This window comes from Mus caroli, unplaced genomic scaffold (assembly GCF_978045245.1).
Source record: "Mus caroli unplaced genomic scaffold, Mus_caroli_1 scaffold_11, whole genome shotgun sequence".
Lineage (NCBI taxonomy): Eukaryota > Metazoa > Chordata > Mammalia > Rodentia > Muridae > Mus > Mus caroli.
The window spans coordinates 48,645,416-48,664,513 of NW_028227266.1; the positions used below are offsets into that span (position 1 = coordinate 48,645,416).

The 19,098-nt window shown below is 46.3% G+C and overlaps 1 protein-coding gene across 5 annotated transcripts in view; it reads right to left on the bottom strand.

Moving 5' to 3' along the window:
- Positions 1–19,098, bottom strand: part of Dixdc1 (DIX domain containing 1) — a 76,108-nt gene that overhangs the window by 43,766 nt on the left and 13,244 nt on the right. For 3 of the 5 annotated variants that reach the window (XM_029481901.2, XM_029481902.2, XM_021171322.3), the window contains one exon: positions 4,215–4,344. In XM_029481901.2, the coding sequence (XP_029337761.1) occupies positions 4,215–4,344 (130 nt within the window). Of the gene's footprint in view, positions 1–4,136; positions 4,345–19,098 lie in introns of all 5 variants that reach the window. The other 2 variants (XM_029481900.2, XM_029481899.2) reach the window with 1 other exon arrangement.

Consider the following 19,098-nt stretch of genomic DNA (forward strand, 5'->3'; position numbering starts at 1 on the left):
ACCTGAAGTGGTTGGAGAAGAGAAAAATGAAAGACTTTCAGAACACTTCAGTCTTTCAAATGGAAGCCCATAGTGAGGTTATCAGTGTACATTAATACACTAAATATTCACAAGTACCCACTGTGTGCCAAACACTGTTCTGGGCACTATAGAAAGCAGGGAATAAGGTAAACAGAGTCTCTTCCTGTTATATATATGCAATGTAGCAAGTCAATGTTTAATATAATTTTGGGGAAAAATAAAGACTGAGAAAAAAATAGCAGTCATGACCTTTCTGATCATATGGCTTTGCAAAGTCTGAGTAAGACATGTTTCTATTTAAGAAGGGCACATGCCAGGCTGATGAGCCATACAGGTGAACCCCAAAATGGGATGAGCTCAGACTGTCTGAGAGGCAAAAAGACAATATGTCTGGCTAGACATGAAGGACACACCCATGACTTTGGCAGGTTAATCAAAGTCAGCCATGGCTACACAGCAAGTTCTAGGCCAGCCTGGGCTACAGGCGACTCTGTCTCATATGAAAAAGAAAAGACTGAATGTGACTAGAGTAGAGTTATCAGAGCCAAGACCCAGAAAAGGCCACAGACATAAGCAAGGCTTGTCACTCAGGGCTTTGTGGGCCACAGGGACAACCCTGAGTTTTCTTCTAAGGGTAATGGAAAGCCATCTCGGGCTTCCAGCCAGGGTAGTGACACTATCTAGTTTGGGTTTTCTAAAGCTGACTGTGTATAGATAGGGGGGTCATAAAGGGAATGAAGCAGAGACACTATTGGGAACAATAGTCAACACAGTCAAGGCAAGACGTAAGGATGGTTGGGGTTTAAATGGTAGAGAGCGGCTGGCCAGGTATCAGATGCTGAGCATATTTTGAATACAAAGTGGATGGCATATGTTAAGAACTGGCTGTGATACAGGATGGGGGACGATCCCGGGGAAAGCCTTCTAAATGCTCTGCTTGACAAGTGAGAGACCAGCAACACGAGGCACTCCTGGACAAAGATAGAATGTGCAGGTGGGCAGGGAGGGTAAGGAAATAAGAAGCATGGGATGGGTGAGGAAATAAAACGTGCTTATTGAAGCTGGGCAGTGGTGGCGCACGCCTGTAATCCCAGCACTTGGGAGGCAGAGGCAGGAGGATTTCTGAGTTCGAGGCCAGCCTGGTCTACAGAGTGAGTTCCAGGACAGCCAGGACTACACAGAAAAACCCTGTCTCGAAAAACCAAAAAAAAAAAAAAGTGCTGATTGGCTGTAGCTAAGACATTTGAACAACACTGGAGGACAGGAGGCCATGGCCGTGTTTAAAACTCAGGAAAGAGCGAAAGGCTAGACACAAAACTGGAGAGAGAACGTGAGGTTTTCTCGTGTTTTATGTGTATGTGTGTGTACATGAGGCATGTCCAGTGTGCACACACAGGTGTGCATGGCTGTGCATATGGACGAAGCTGCTCTCTTGCTCTTCACTATAGTCCTCATTCCCTTGAGACAGATTTGGGGGTCTTGTTTACCTGGACTAGGGTGGCAGTCAGCAAGCACCCCGATCCTCTGCCTCCACCCCCAAGTGCTGGAGTTATAGGTACTCTTGTGACCATGCATGGCTTTTTAAACATGAGTCCATGGTGATGTCTAAACCTCATGCTTACACGTGAACCATAACTGAACGGTCTCCTCAGCCCTGTTGCAGTTATTTCAGGCTGGTTAAAAACCTGGATCTTGGGAAAATAAAAACACATGCTGACACTGCTTCCATATTCATGGGATACCTCTGGAAATAACCCTGGCTGCCAGGATGGAGGATGGGTACCTGTGGTGGCTAACATTGATTATCTATCAATGTGACAGGATATAGAAAATCACGTAGGAGACAAGTCTCTCCGCTGAGGAACTATTTACATTAGATCAGCCTCTCTGGCCATGTCTGGGAGAGGATTTCTTAATTAAGTTAACTGAGGTGGAAAGAATCCCCTAAACAGGCAGAACCATCCCCTGGGCTTGGGCCCTGGGGAAGAGAATGAGCTGAGCCCAGCATTCACTGTTCTCCCCTCTGGATGTGGCTGCAACCTGACCCAGCTGCCTCAAAGGCCGTCACCACTCCTCCCCCTTACGCAGGACTTCTCTTCACTCTGTGAGCCAGAGTAAATAAACCCTTCTGTCTTTTAGCTGCTTCTGTCACCAAAACGATGCAAGTTTACATCAACACAGCATCTATTAAAGAAGCTCAGGTAGAAGAGCTTTTGATCTTAATCCTTTTGTGCCTACATTTCCTGCCAGTCCTCAGATAAATCCTCTCTAAGTAAAGGAAAGAGGGAAGATGCTTAAGATGGACTTTGGGATTCTTTTTTTTTTTCATTTTTATTTTTAGTTATGTGTGTGTGTATGTGTGTGTGTGTGCGTGTGTGCGTGTGCATGTACAAGTGCAGGCGACTGCACTTCTTTCCAGCTAGGACTCTGAATTAAAACAGACCTAGGTTTGCACCTCTACCTGGATACTTAAAGTTATGTGAACTTGTGAAGTTGCTGAGCCTTGTAAATCATCAGTAAAATAGTATATATATTATCATTCATAATCTACAACTTTGAACTCACAAACACCCCAAAATATGAATATTCTTATTATTTTATGTACATGGGTATATGTCTGTCCATGCATGCTCAGTGCCCAGGGAGGCCAGAAGAGGGCATCCAAGTCCCAGGAACCAGAGGACCATGGGACTCAAACCCTGGGCCTCTGGAAGAACAGCCAGAGATCTTTACTGCTGAGCCATCTCCAGCCTAAAATTCTGATGTATTTTAAGTATTATACTGTGGCAAAAAAAAAAAAATTCCTGATTTGGGGGCATCTGGGTTTCCCACAGTACTTAGCTGGGTAAATGCTCAACTCATTTTTTTATTTCTAACAATCCACAATCTGAAGCACTTTTGGTCCAAGAATTCTGAGTGAGGGATACTCAGCCTGAACTCAAACTCACATTACAAATAAATCAAAATCGCAGACTTGGCTATTTTTCTTTGACACATACTTAAGTCCTTATTTATTTTTATAGATTTTTCCTTTTGTTTCCTGAAAACAGGAACAATAATATCTATTTGATAAGGGTATGATGGCCAAATAAATTCACACAAGATAGAAAGCATTCCATCCTAGCAGCCATGGTTACTACTGCTTCATGAATACAAGAAAGTATTCACAGATAGGCTGCCTGTCGAAAGCAGCTCCCTCCACACCACAGACCTCTGGGGACACTAAGCAACATCAACTGACCAATAACTGTTGGAGAACTTATTATGTGCATCCGACTAGGGTTTGTGGAACCATAAAAGCAAAATACAGGGTATCATCCTCTTTAAAAGATCAGTCTATATCATGGCTAATTGTTAGTTAGGGGAGAGAAATCATAGCAAGCTATGGACAAACATCATGGGCATAATGCTATAGAGTCTAAGAAGAACAGCCCCCAAAGTGAAGACCCATCCTTCAACGCATGGGTCTGAATGTCATGGAGGCCAGTCCTTTTGCTGGTGACATTTTCTCTTTTGGCTGGAATGCTACTCCCTGTTGTTTCTCCTCCTGCCGCCCCCCTCCCCCGTGTGTGTGTGTGTGTGTGTGTGTGTGTGTGTGTGTGTGTGTATGAGTGTTTTGCCTGCATGTATATTGTGCAGAAAAACGTGTGGGTTCCCCTGGGACTGGTTGTCGGTTGCCACATGGGTGCTAGGAATTGAACCCAGGTCCTCTGCTAGAGCAGCCTGGGTTCTCAATGGCTGAGCCATCTCTCTAGCCCTCCCACTTCTGTCTTTTAATTCAGACAGCAGTTCTTCCAGAAGTTGTCCTTCCCTATTCAGACACTAATTATTCTGCTCTGCCATTCCTGAGCCCGAGGACTAAGGAGGGCATCTCTTCTATGTATCCTCCTCTGCCTCCCTCCAACAGAATACTAAGGACAGTAATAAAACAGACCTCACTCTCCAGTCTTTTCAATTAGACTAGGAACCTCTGAGGGCACTGGCACAGTTAACATCTTCCCATACAATACAGCGCCTGGCACACAGCATTTATTGACCAACACATAGATTAACCGGGGCAAGTACTTTTAGGTTTTTCCCGACGCTGTTGCCATGCATTCTAAAGAAGGAACAACCTGCTTTGAAGGGCGAATGGAGAAGAAAGAAGTCAGTTCTCTCGTCTACACTAGCATCAGAGTCCAAGGCCAACTGACCAACAATCTCGATGAGATAGGCCAGGATCACCCCATCTCGGAGATCCTGTCGCAGGTCCTGCACAGGCTTCACGGATGGCCTCTTCTTCAGCTGGGCATTCACCCAGGCCACGTAGGCCTGTAGCTGTTGCTGGAAAATAAAAGGTAGAGATAAGGGAAAGAATGGCATATCAGTCTTATCCCCTAGCCTGTCCCTGTAAGGCAGCTCGAGACAGTGAGGGACAGGGTGAAATCTCTATCGGAGAGCAGAGAAAGGTCTGAAGATATCGTATCAGGCCCACAGCACGTTCCAAAATCCCTAGCTTTAGGTTCACATGCAGGGATAAGCTGACCTCTGACTTGTTCAACACTGCAGACACAGACAGAGACCAGTGTTCCCAGGTTGTCACTCCCACCTCCTGTGCTCTGCATATCGAGGCTGAGTCCAGGTCCCTGGCCAGGATTCAGGCTCAGTCACTGCTGCTGGCATCCCACCCCAGTTCCTCATGGACTTTATGCAATGGCCCCTGACACTCCTACTAACTGATCTTGTGGAACCAGACATGACAGGTCCCAAGCACAGCTCTGTCTCTCACAGTCGCTTTCCTCAGGATGATGAAGGGTTGGTCATCCCATACTCAGTGCAAGATCCACCCTCCTGAGATTATAATCCTAGGATTGCTAGAGTTAGTGCTCATCTGTGTTTTATATTGACAAAGAGGATCTGATTACGTAAGACTGGTACAAAAGAAGAAAAGGGGAACCATAAAGTGAACAGGAGCTCTGAGGACAGAGGGGAGTTTTCCTTTGTTTCATACAAGGCTGGGACGCTGTACTACTAGGAACCCATGAGCCTTCCAGGTTGGAACATCTTAGAAACATTTCCCAAGCCGACACAACCCTGAACATTCCATTTTTCCATTTAACAGAACTTGAACTCTGGACGTTTATGTGTTGAAATCTCAAGCACACAGGAACAATATCACAGTACGGGTGGCAAATGTCTTATTTCTTTTTTTTTTTTTTTTTTTTTTTTTTTGGTTTTTCGAGACAGGGTTTCTCTGTGTAGCCCCGGCTGTCCTGGAACTCACTTTGTAGACCAGGCTGGCCTCGAACTCAGAAATCCACCTGCCTCTGCCTCCCGAGTGCTGGGATTAAAGGCGTGCACCACCACGCCCGGCTGTTTTATTTCTGTAAGAGCCCAAGATCTTAAAACTAAAAATTAAGTTCAAGGGCCAATTATATTAAATTATAATTTGGTTAAAATACAGTTAATTTCTAAGTCTCAAGCACTTCCTTGGTGAAAAGGAAATTATTACTGGCTGCTTTCTGGGGCTCAAATTAAATCTTCTTTAGTTTCTCTGCTGGTTTTTGGACATCGTCATTGGGAGACAGCAATAAGGCGAAGCTCCATCGGCTACTGACACTACAGGACCTGCAGTGGCCAGCAGGAACTGGGAGGAGGAATCTAACATTTCCTGAGAACCTGCCACGAACCAAACACCATTTCTGGTGGTGTGTTCTGTTTTTGTGGTACAAGGGATTGAACCTAAGGCCTGGTATGTGTTGGCCAAGTGATCTATACTTGAGCAATAGCTACAGTCCTGTTTCTGGTATTCTAATTTGATTACTAATTCTCGTGTTCTGACACAAAATTGATGCTTATCAAAGGGTTGATTGTTTTTACATTCTCTCTCTCTCTGTGTCTCTGTGTGTGTCTCTCTGTGTGTGTGCGTGTGCTTGTGCACATTATGAGATGCAAGTGTGGCTGTCAGAAGATGGCTAGTAAGAGTCGGTGTTCTACTTCCACCCTGTGGGGCTTGGGGATAGAACTTAGGATGCTAGACTTGCCAGTAAGCACCCTTGCCCACTGAGACATCTTGCCAATCCTGGTCATTATTATTGTTATCAGCATCATCTAATTTGATTCCCCGCCCCCCCCCCAAAGTGTATGTGTGTGTTTGTGTGTGTGTAAACAAAAAATAAAAACCAAAATCATCATAAAGCCGGTATTATTTCTACTTTATGGATAACATTGATAGAAGTGACAGAACAGGCCCCTTGCCATCTACTCATTGCAGAACATGAATCAGACATCCATGCCCAGAAAGCAGCCGATACATAATGTTCCAAGGGACTGCCTGAGGCAGCCAGGCCGAGGGCACCTCTGCAGTGAATGCTCTGGTTTAAGGGAAAGAAGGTAAGAGCAGACAGGGCATTAAGAGTAACACCTAGGTGGTAAAACTCCTAATGGGCCTAGAAATTTTAGAGATCCTCTGTCTGCCTTCCAAGTACTTGAATTACGGGGCTATGCCACCACACTGGCTAAACTTCTCTGTATATAATACCGGCCACTCTTAACTCACCCTCTAAGCATTCCTGCTTAAGATTCTTCCCCGGTCTCCCATTATCCTGAGGATAAGTCCCATTTCTCAGCTGCCCTACAGTAGGCCTGTCTGGTTTGCTTTCCAAGGTACTCGGGCTGTGCAACAGGAATAGACCTTGGGGCATCTGGGATCACCCTCTCAGCCTGTCCAGACCACACACAGTTCCCAGAATGCACCACACTTTCTCACCACTGTACATCCCTCTGCCTGTTGATGCTTTTTCAAGTCTCAACTCAAGCACTACTTTTTAAAGAAAACCTTCCCTGACCTCTCACATACCTCAGACTCAATGAGGACTCTTGTGTGTGTCATTCAACTGGTTCACCAGTAATTTGAAAGCAAGCCATGGCATAGCAAAGATCTCAGACCTCTACACAGTTTGCAAGTATACGAACCTGAGTTTGGATCTTGAGCACCCACATAAAAAAGTGGGCACAGTGGGTGGTGCACACCTACAACCCCAGCACTGGGCATGAAGACAGGCAAGTCACAGGAGCTCACTGGCCAGACAGTCTACCAAAACTACAGGTCTAGTGAGAGAGCTTGTTTGAAAAAAATAACAGAGAGTGACTGGAGAAGGCATCCCACCATCATCCTCTGGCCTACACTCTCTCTCTCTCTCTCTCTCTCTCTCTCTCAAGCACACATACCTGCATATTCAACCTTCGTGAACACGCACACACACACCTGCATGCACACACACCTGTATACACATACCTATAAATACATACAACACCTACACACACACCCCTGCACACTCCTGCACACGTATACCTGAACACATATACCTGTACACACACACCTACACATAATACAACATCTGCACACGCATATCTATACATACATACACCTTCACACACACAACTGCACACACACATTTTCACACTCATACCTGAACCTGTCCAGACCACACACATACCTGCCTACACACACACACACACACACACACACACACACACACCTAGACACACATACCTGCACACACACACACACACACACACACACACCTATACACACAAACAACACCTGCATACACATCTGTACATACCCACAACACCTGCATACACATCTGTATATATACACAATCCCTGCACACCAGAGCACACACATGCTCACACACCTGTGCGCACGCGCGCACACACACACACACACACACATCTGCACACATACCCACTTGCTAAAAGAGGCATGTCCTGTAAGGGTTTGCACAGGTTGCTGAGACAGCATTAGTCCAGCCCGAAGGCTAAGAGGTTAAGGAGCAAAGCAGGCAAGGTGTGAACTCAATGGTCCTAAGGTGTGAAATATGATCTCTGCGGGGAGTCACAACAGTTCACAGTAATTTGCCTCTTAGAGCACCTAGTGCTCACAAATATTTGCTTCCTGAGAGAAGCATTTGCCGGTTTCATCAGACCCATACTTAAGTTACTGCAGAAGCCCATTGTACAGGGAGGGACAGGTGATTTTTCAATAGAGCAAGATGATTTCTTCTTAAGTAACCATAGCCTTGTCTTGGCTGCAAAGAAGCGAATTATCTTGGATGCAAAACTGATCAGGGGTTCCAAACAACTTCTCGTGAGCCCCAGCTGGGGTCTTCCAACAAGCGGGGATCCGCAGCATGAACAGTATAGAGCTGCCACTTTTCAGGAAGTCTATTCTGGATCAAAAGCTATGCTAGTTCCCTTAGACTCACCTTTCTCTCATGTTATCCTGCTTGATTTAAATGTTCTATCTACAATGCAGACTAAAAACTGAGACTCGGAATAAGGTGAGATGACCCATTCAAGGCCACCCAGATAGGGAAACATGAATATGAGATTCAAATATAATGCCCAGGGCAAAGTTGGAGTTCTTCCCACTCTTAAATTAATGCCTTTCTGAGCTGTAAGTGACTCTGGTGAACCTCGGAGGATGCTCTTTAGTCTAAAGCACCCCTCCCACAGGTGATGCCTGGGTCCCTGATGCACTATTCCTCGGCACTAAGTGCCTCAGTGTGGTTCAGACAAGCCATAACAGCATCCCGAGGGAATCCATTGGAAAAGCAGTGTCTTGGTATCTCCCAGCTCTACCAGAACTTGCATTTTAATGGGATCCCCTGATGTCTATATGCGCATTTGAGTGTAACAAACAGCAAGTTTGTGACAAACACTGCTCTCTCCAGATGCATGGCAAGACAAGGAAGGGCTGTAGCTCAGTGCCCGAGTGTCTCTGCAGTTTTCGGGATTCTTATGTTTCTGGCCTAAAGATCTCTAAGATCCTGACACTACACCTGCTACAAAGCATGGTGTATAAAGGACACGTGAAGCTCACTCACTCATTTCTCTGTTTTTTATCTCCTCTCTTCTGTCTTTCCTTCTTCCCTTATTCCCACCAGACCACACCATTTGTTCACACTGATGGGTCATTCAAAATCCCTAAGGATAATTTTTAAAATTTTAATAACTTTTCATTGTGAAATAATTTCTGGCTTATGAGAAGGTAAATGTGGGCTGGGGATATGGTTTCATAGGTAGTCAGTTTGCCTACCATGCAGAGGTTCAATCCGCACTTCTACATCAAGTGGGTGTGGTGATGATTTGCCTGTAATCCCCTTTGGGCAGGAAGATCAGCTGTTTAAGGCCATTAGCTACACAGCAAGGTTGAGGCTAGCCTGGTCATACATCCTGTCTTAAAAACCAAAAAAAGTTAACTATACCAACTGCCCATCTGTACTCCTGCCCAGGTTACCACCAGAGAACCACAGCACAATGATCAAAATACAAAACTGCCATTGACAGGATCTGCGGACTTCCTTTGAATTCCTTTTTTTAAAAAAAGACCAATGTGGGTCCTGGGGATGAAACAGAAGCCATCAGGCTCAGCGGCAAGCACTGTGCCACCTCATAGACCTTTAATTATTTTTTCTGGTTTTCTCATGACGAGATTCAGGTTGTAGGTTTTTGGTAAGAAAAATCATACGAAAGGAAAGGAAGGACCCAGACAGCAGCGCCTGAGGACTGGCTGGCCGGCAGCACTGTCAGGGATGGGGGTGACATGGAGAACGAGCAGCGAGCAAAGCAAGCAAGTAAGTTCCGGGCACAGTCTGAACTGTTTATAGGACGCCAGGGTGGGGATGTCCTCCAGCCAGCTGACAAAATATGTATTCAGAGCACAGGACATGGGGGGCTGCGTTGAAGACACACATTAAGAAGTACCTACGCATGTCTACAAGTGGAATCGTAACCGTGCAAAGGACTACCTTCCGCTGAGCACTCGCTACATGCCAGGTGCTGCGGTAAATACTTGACCACAGACATTCATGTATTCACCACCTCACACACACTGATCCCGCAAGGAACCATCACTCCTATTGGACGGATGTGAGAGCCGAGGTCCGGAGTAACAACAGTACAGCTACAGCCATGGCACTGGCCAGCCGCAGAACAGAGGCTTGAATTCAGTGCTTATTCCACATCCTGTGTTCCAAAGCTCATAGAGTGAGCGAAGCGAACTGTGAGAAGTTATCTGGTGTGAAAAGGATTGGGAAGTGAGGGCACCTGAGAGTCAGAGAGAGAGGGAATGTGCATTATCACCTTCAGCCATCAGTGCCCCTTGGGGTTGTTTCCCCCCCTCAACTTGGTATCTGGGAGGAGACCATCAATGGAGAAAAAAACATCTTCATCAAATTGCCTGTAGGCGAATCTGCACAGCGCTTTCTTGACTCATGGCTGATGTGGAAGGGCCCAGGCCACTGTGGTGATGCAGCCCAGGCAGGACCGTGGTCCTGGATGGGAGAAGAAAGCAGGCTGGTGAGCCATGGGTGGCATGCTATCAGGCAGCGCTCCTCCATGGCTGCTGCTTCAGCTCTTGACTTCCCTGGATGATTTAGACTGAGGTATAAGCTACATAAACCCTCTTCTCCCCAGCACTGCTTTTAGCCGTGGTGTTTTATTACAGTGCGAGAGAGCAAACTATGACAGGATCCACTCATTAGGATCACTGTTATATGGGGCAACATGCTCAAGATCACACCACCACCGGGTAATCAAACCAGGTAAATCCAGTCCATCTTTCTCCAGACAATATATCATTTCTACCACCTCAAAGAAACCCGGGGCTTGTCACTGTTAGGCTAGTGAGGTGAACGCAGTTCAGCAGGTAAAGGCACTTGCTGAGCTGATTTCAATCCCCAGAGCTCCTGTGAAGGTGGAAAGGAAGAATCAGTGCCACAGAGGTGCCTTGTGACTACCACACGTGTCATGGCATGCACACCCATGCACACCCATGACATCTCAGCTTACTACACAAGCATAGAGAAAGGAGTTCAGAACCCTAGACCACCTAAAAGCTGGGTGAGTGTGACAGCCAGTGCAGGAGGTGGCAAGGGGGATTCCCAAGAGTAAGCCAACTAGACACACTAGCCAAAAAGGGCTGGTCCAAGGGGCTGCCTCAATATACAAGACAGTGTGTGATCAAGAAAGACCCTTAACGTCCTCTTCCAGCACCAAGTGCCAGGCAGGGACAGAGAGCACAATGCTACAAGTAAGTTACATGGCGAGGTGAAGCAACTTGCTCTAGAACAGCTCATCAAGCCTGGACCGTCCACGGAGGGAACCAAGCACAGGCTCGTGGAGAGGTGGAGGTAGGCAGGGATCACCAGCATCACTAAAGCAAAAGGGGCTGGAGATGAAGTCACTGGTCATGGGGTCCCAGCCAGGGAGAGACAGTGAAAGCAGCAGGTAGAGTGAAAGGATGGAGAACATGAGGAGAGGAGGGGCTGATGGGCTGCAAGTGTTACGTTTAATAAAATGAGAGGTGGAAACTGGGTTTGAGCACAGGGTCGGGGTCCAAGACGCCAGGTGTAGAGTCAGTGCGAGAGTACACACCTGTAACCACTGCACTCGGAAGGCTGAGGCAGGAGGACTGTTTAAGATTAGCCTGGGCTACACAGTGAACTTGAGGCCAGCCTGGGTGACAGAGCTGAGTCCCTTCCTCTCTCTCTCTAAAAAGGGAAAAAGGCTTTTTTGTTGCTGTTGTTTTGTTTCTCATGTGCAGGTAACATGATGGAGTAAGTTCCAGATGTGGTCCTGATGAAGTGGTGTGGAGATTTTAGTCGGAGCAGAAGGGCAGGGCAGGAACTGGGAGTCTAGATCATCATTAGGATGGAGCCAGAAGTTCTCCCAAGGAGGGAGGAGGAGACAATAAGATATTGGGGCTGTTTTGTATTATGCCCAGATTCATATTAAAAAATGGCTAATCAAGCCTTAGGATGTCTACCACAAATCATGCTGGTTTAAGCCAGCCAAGTGGAATCTAACCAGCATATTCGAGCTTCACAGCTGCATGGGGCAATACCTACCCCAGGCGAAGGGTCAGATAGCTCTGCTCCAGGTCTCAGCTCCACCCTTTCCATATAACTTGGTGGAGGTCAGCCTCTAAACTGGGGGTCTAGTCTCCCTGAGGCCTTGAGGTATCTGCACTTCTCACTTAAAGGGCAAGAAAGACTTTGTTTCTTTGCTACCAAGTGCCTGCTTCGGGCTCTTAAAAACCCCTACTTAAAGGAAAGTCGCCAGAGTGAGCGAGGGTGGGGGTGGGGCAAGTGGGGCCAGAGAGAGAGCTAGAGAGTTGGCTCAGTGGTTAAAAGCACTGACTGCTCTTCTGGAGGTCCTGAGTTCAAGTCCCAGCAACCACACAGTGGCTCACAACCATCTGTAATGAGAGCGATCGGATGCCCTCTTCTGGTGTGTCTGAAAACAGCTACAGTGTACTTTAATAAAAATAAATAAATCTTTAAAAAAGAAAAGGCAAAGTCACACTTTTGGGGAGCAGCACAGCACCCACTTCCCCACCAAGATGCTTGTCTTCGAAGGGGCTGTGCTGTGGGTCCAGCACTGCTTGGCTCAGCTGCTTGGCTTTAACAATAACAGGTCAGACCCCTCCCCCCACACCAGAAAGAACACGATATGCTTTTTGCACGAGGCTGTCATGTGCAACTCCTGCAGCCTCTTTGTTTTCTTCCCCCCTCCCTTCTTTTGTACTACAGTATTTAATAAATTGTAATTTATAGCTGAGTAGTAGTGGCACACACCTTTAATCCCAGCACCTGGGAGGCAGAGGCAGACAGATCTCTTGTGAGTTCGAGGCCAGCCTGGTCGACATAATAAGTTCCAGGACAGGCAGGGTTATAAAGAGAAACCCTGTCTCCAAAAAAATATGTAACTTTTATAAAGATAGATGTTTGTTTTGCATTGCCGAGTGTTAAGTCCTGGGTCTCAACATACTTAACCAACAGTCTACCCCTGAGCTACACCCTCAGCTCCCCAAAGCCAAGAGTTTTAAAAACCACTTGTATTATCTTTACATACTGTCCTTGGATAGGTGTGTGTAGGGAAGTTATGGTGTGTGAAATGCCAGAGCTTGTATGTGGATGTCAGAGGACACCTTGGAGGAGTCTGTTCTCTCCTACCATGTGGCTGTAGGCCATCTTGCAAGTCCAGATTTTCAGTTTAGTTACGCATAGCTTTTTATGAGTGTGAGTGTTTTGCCTGCATGTGTATCTGTGTCCAACGTAAGTGTCTGGTAACTGCAGAAGCCAGAATAAGGTGTTGGGTCCCCTGGAATTAGAGTTACAGATGGTTGTGAGCCATCTTATGGGTGCTGGGAATCAAACCTGAGGCCTCTGGAAGAGCACCCAGTGCCCTCAACCATGAGCCATCGCTTCAGCCCCAGGTTTTTTGTTTGTTTGTTTGTTTGTTTGTTTTTTAAAGCAATGTTTTCTCCGGTTAGAACCTGGGTGTGGGGTTCAGAGCCTAGACCATTCATTCTCTTTTTCTTCCCCCCTAAACCTCCCATCTAATTTACCTACCTCCCCCTTGCACTTGGTTTCTTCAAGAACTAAAAGGATACATTTTAAGTGTGTGTGTATGTGTGTGTGTGTGTGTGTAGACAAAAAGAGACACATACACAGAGACACTGAGACAGAGGAAGTGCCCACAAAGTCCAAAAGAGGGTGGGTGTCAGATCTCCCGGAACTAGGGCATGGTGGCACAAGCCTGTAATCCCAGAGGCACTAAAACGAGATGGACCAGGTACGTCCCTAGTAGTTCCCTGGCCTGGTAGGCTAGGCTACCTGGCAAATTCCAGGCTGGTAAGGAAAGTTATTTTAAAAAGGTGGAAGGCACCTGAGGAATGTCACCTGAAGTTGTCCAGTAACCTGCACACACACACACACACACACACACACACACACACACGTGTGCTCGTTCAAGTGTTGTGATCAGCAGGCTGTCCATTTACTAATGAAAAGCTGAGGTAGAAGGAACGAAGCCACCATGGAGAAAGGGCCGTGCTGAGGAGCCTGGCCCGGCACCCAGCGTTTGAGCTTTAGTTTTTTCTCAAGTCTGAAATACAGCAGTGGCCTTGCCCTCTCACTGGTTTAATTTTTCAGATTTTCCTAGGAGTGTGAGTCAGTGAACTCCACTTGCTAGCTCTTCTTGTTCACGTTGGGTTTATGGCACCTGCAGTCAGAGCTTGACAAAGAAGAGAAGGGCAAACCAGGCAGCTGGTACGTCTTGAGTCCACGACAGGACAGAACCTGACTTTCTCTTGAGTTTCAGTTTTTAACTTGTTAGGAGTAGCTCTAAAGATGTCAGTGTTCAGGGCTGGAGATAGAGATTGCAGCCTAAGGACACTTGCTGCTCTCACAGAGGACCCTGGCTTGGTTTCCAGCTCCTATGTGTCGGCTCCCAACCAGCTGTAACTCCAGTTCCAAGGGGTCTGATGCCCACTTCTAGTCTCCCCAGCACTAGGCACTTATGGGGTACACATATGTAACATATATTACATATGTTATGGTATATATTATATATGCAGACAAAACATAAACATAAAAATAGATTTTTTTTTTTTTTTGGTTTTTTCGAGACAGGGTTTCTCTGTGTAGCCCTGGCTGTCCTGGCACTCACTTTGTAGACCAGGCTGGCCTCGAACTCAGAAAGAAATCCGCCTGCCTCTGCCTCCCGAGTGCTGGGATTAAAGGCGTGCGCCACCACGCCCGGCTCATTTTTTAAAAGATGTCAGTGTATGGATAATTCTAGAGAGAGAGAGTTTTGATGCTAGCTCCAAGTCAGGCCTCAGAGGAAGGAGAAACAGAGACAGCAGTGGTCTCTGCTGTCTAAGCACAATTTGAGTCTCAGAAGGCCCATCAATCCCCATCTCCATCACCTTCCTCCATGTACCCTCTAATCTGAGTCTAAACTTGCAGTGTACACAGTTCTATCCACATCTTCATCTGGGCAGGGGCCCTTGACCTTGGAAGCCATCTTGCTGCCAAATGTAACTTTCCTTCTGTTTTTCTTTAGGATCCACCCTTCCTCCCCTCCGCCCTCCACCCCGCCCGCCCTGCTGGGGATGGAGATCAAAGACTGTTTCTGCACAGGATTTGTTTGGTTAGAGCTGCCAGAGCAGGGAGTAATTTCTACCAGGGAACTTCATGGGACCCACGGTTCCTAGTGTGAAATGTCAGAGTGGTCTGTGACTCCCTGTGGGCCACCCGGAGAGCAGCAAGTTTTTCTGACAGGCCAGAGACAGTGCAGAAGAACACTGACAGGCACACAGAAGAAAATTAGTTTAATAGCGATACCAGCTTCCTGTTTAGAACTGAGACCCCCCAGCAGCAGAAGGTGGAAGGGCAGCTATAAGAAGTTCCTCAGATACAAAAGCCAGGATAAGCTATAACAGGGCTAAATTCTGTAGGGAAAAAAAAAACCCACAATACTGTATTTCTTTTCTATTATTTATTTAGGTTGTTGTTGTTTTGATACAAGGTTTCTCTGTGTAGCCCTTGATGTCCCAGAACTCACTCTGTAGACCAGGCTGGTCTTGAATTCAGAGATCCACCTGCCTCTGCCTTCCAAGTCCTGGGACTAAAGGTGTGCGCCACCACCACCCAACTCTTTTCTATTAGTTCTTCGGTTCTTTGCTGAGCCAATGTTCTTTGTTCATTGTCCTTGATGGCTAAGTTGGGTCAAATAAAAGCATCATTAAGATTCCTTCTTCCTCGCACGGACAAGGCCATTCATATCAATGTTCAGCTTTGTGGCCAAAGGATCATATAGAAAAAAGAACTAAAGTTCTTTGATGAACTATCCCAAAGGATAGCATTTCATAAACTCATCGTAGAATTTCCAATAACTAGAAGCTCCGTAAACGGTCTATGTTTTTTCATGAATACAAGTTACGAGGTAAGCGCTCACTAAATGCAGGAGAGTGACTCAGTTCATCTATCTGTAGTCAGTCAGCCAGAGTCTGAGGCGCCTCTTAGCTTAGGAACGGAACATCTGGCCCACCCTGAGCACTTTGATACTGGATTCACCCCCTTACCAAATGTGGCTGATGAAGGTTATTGTGTGACCACTTTAATGAGGGTTAACTTAGGGGCTAACGCAGAAATGCCTTCAGAAAAGTGTGAGTTTGAGCCGTTGGTCTCCACAGCCCAGACAGGGCCCAGCTCCAGCTCTGCAGATGAAGTATTACTAGCATCAAGCTCTCAAAACGTCCTGGGGGATGGCACCTGGCAAACTGTGCCCTATCACGGCTCCACAGCTGGGTCTGCCCATCACGGGGCACCAGGAACACAAGGCTCCCTGATAGCTGCTTCCAGCCAGGGAGCATCTGTTGAGCTGGCATTGGCGCCAGTGGGGAACAAAGCCAGAGAGCCTGGGTGGGTGGGGGTGAGGAAGTCAGGCTGGGAGGTGGGGGGGGCTTTGTTACATTAAATACTTAACTGGGCCTTTAATTTCTACAGCAAAGCACTGAGGGATTCACTGTGGAAATGGCTGAAAGCTTCTTTTTTTGGCCCGATACTGCAAAGCTACTCCACGGAAAGCATGAGACACTAAAGAGGGATGCTCCCAGCAGGGACTCTGCCTGTCAGTCAGTTCTCTTCCTTACAAGGTATCTCTGGTACAGGGTGAGGCTAGACCAAGACTCACTCTGTTTCTCAGGGAATACCAAGCAGATGGATTCCCTGCCCCCCACCCTTCTTTTTAAAAACAAAACAATTATTTATTTATTTATTTATTTATTTATTTATTTATTTGGGGGGGGCCTGGGAGTGTGATCTGAAACTCAGGTCTGCCTCTCTCTCCGGACTGATCCATCTCACCGCCCTCGGCTCACCCCACCCCTCATTTTTATAAACAAGGACTCATGTGGACCAAGTAACCCTCTGCCTCAACCTGCTGAGTAGCTGCGACTGCAGCACGGTGCTACAGAAGTCACACATGTGAACCTGACGGCGGGTTTCAATAGGATTCCTTTCCTATTTGGAGGGAAAAAAAAACCTGTCAGTTCACGTTGTCAGAGAACTGGCTTCACACGGAACAACTTTTTCATAAGTCACTCCCTTGGCTTTTGGCCTCTCAGCCAGCCACATCATATCTAGGCAGAAGTTCGCTCTTTCCCACAAGAAACATGTCTGTATTACCACAGAGTTCCCAAGAATGATACTTTCTTTATCTTCGTTGGTCTGTGAGCTCCATTAGGGAACAGACTCTGTTATTTGGCTTCTATTTCCAGAGGCTGGCACAGTGCCTGGTAAACACAGTAATTCAGTGAGTGTCTGGTGAGTGATCGCCTGCACGCGCTTATCAGCCAAGCGCTGGGAGGAAAATCTGGCCTCAGTGTACACAAAGGTGGATAAACATTGCTTCTTTTCATGGTTTTATTAATTAGAAGGTATCTATACAATCTCCCATAAACATTGCTCCTGTGTGACATTTATGACCCTAAGCATTCTACTGGGGCTTTTCCAGTAGGTTGTTTCTCTCTATAAAAATTTCAATGGCTGTATACATTCCCCTCATCCAATGAAAAAATACACAAATGCTTATTCATCAAACCACATTATAATTGTAGGTCTATTAAAATTTTTCCAACTCAAACACCAAAGTTTTTAAAAAGAAGTTTAGCCCCCCAGGAGAAACACTAGCAGAAATTCCTACTGTCAATGACAATGTTAATGTAACAGTATCCAGCAGTTTGGACTAGGTGCTGTGGAGTGTGCCTGCAACTCCAACACTGGGGAAATGGAGATAGGATGATGGGGAATTCAAGGTCATCCTTAGCTGCAGATGGAGTTCAGGGCCGGCCTGGGCTAAACAAGACCTTGTGTCAAAAACAGCAGGGCTAGGGAGATGGCTAAGTCGGTGAAGTGCTTGCTATTTAAGCATGAAGACCTGGGTTTAGTGCCCAGGTACCTACATACAAAGCCAGGCACAGTAGCCTGCAACTGCAATCTTAGCACTGGACAGGCAGAGACAGGTGGACTCTCCAGGGCTCACAGGCCAGACAGGCTAGCTGACCCAGTGAGCTCCACGGTCTATCTCAAAAAATAAGGCAGAGATCAACTGGAGAAGACATCTGACATCAATTTTAGAGCTACACACACACACAGAGACAGGGAGAGAGACAGAGACAGAGAGAGACAGAGACACAGAGACAGACAGACACACACAGAGAGATACACACAGAGATAGAGAGAGAGAGACAGACACACACACAGAGATACACACAGAGATAGACACACACACACACACACACACACACAGAGCTTTGAGGAAAAAGGAGAATGGAGAAGTAAAGAATTATAGAAAACCCATCATAGCCAAAGTGAGTTACCAACGACAACAGCCAAAATCTATGGTTAACTCACAGTGAACATTAACCGGGTCAACACAAGAGCTTGCTTTAGCATCTCTGGCATGAGTCAATTCTGTGACTGCTTTGCCAAGCCTGCTGACTCTAGGTGGGACTCTGCGTGTGTGTGTCTGTGTGTATGCCTGTCTGTGTGACTGAGATTCTGTCACACACGGTTATATTTAGTGACATATGGAATGAGAAGAGACCAGCAGTAAATAGAGGGAAGCCTTGATTCAAAGGGCAGAGCTTCTCTCTGCTGCTGCTGCTGGCTTTCCTTATAATTAACCAATTAGGGCCATATCCCTGCTTCCTGTGGGAGTTTTCTCTGCCGTGGAGAATTGAGGCTGCAGCCCTAACCACACAGACCTATAATAAGCCATCTGGGTGATGAAGGATAGCTTCAGATACTCTTAGAATAATCCCCAAGAGGTGGCTGAATAAATGTGTGGTATTCTTAGCATCAGTACAAAGACTTTCTCAGAGGAATTAAGTGTTTTCTGGCACTATCTTTTAAGTGCCCAGTTACAGTCTTATCATATGATGCTAACAAAAGAGATTGATTATTACTGGGCCTATTAAGCAACCTTGAGTCTGGAAGATCAAACAGGGCTCCTACCAACCATCCCAGCGACTTTACTCAGACTGTTATTCACTAGGATGCTTATATGTGATAGTATATGTGGAGGGAAATGAAGAAGATGTAGTCTGTATGTGGAAAGATTTACATTAAACTAAGGGGTCATTCAAATTTAACCTATTCATGATATCTGTATTATTTAGAGCCACAAAATCAAAAGTGCTGTTTTCATTTTCAGAGTTCAAATCGACTAAGGAGAAAATGT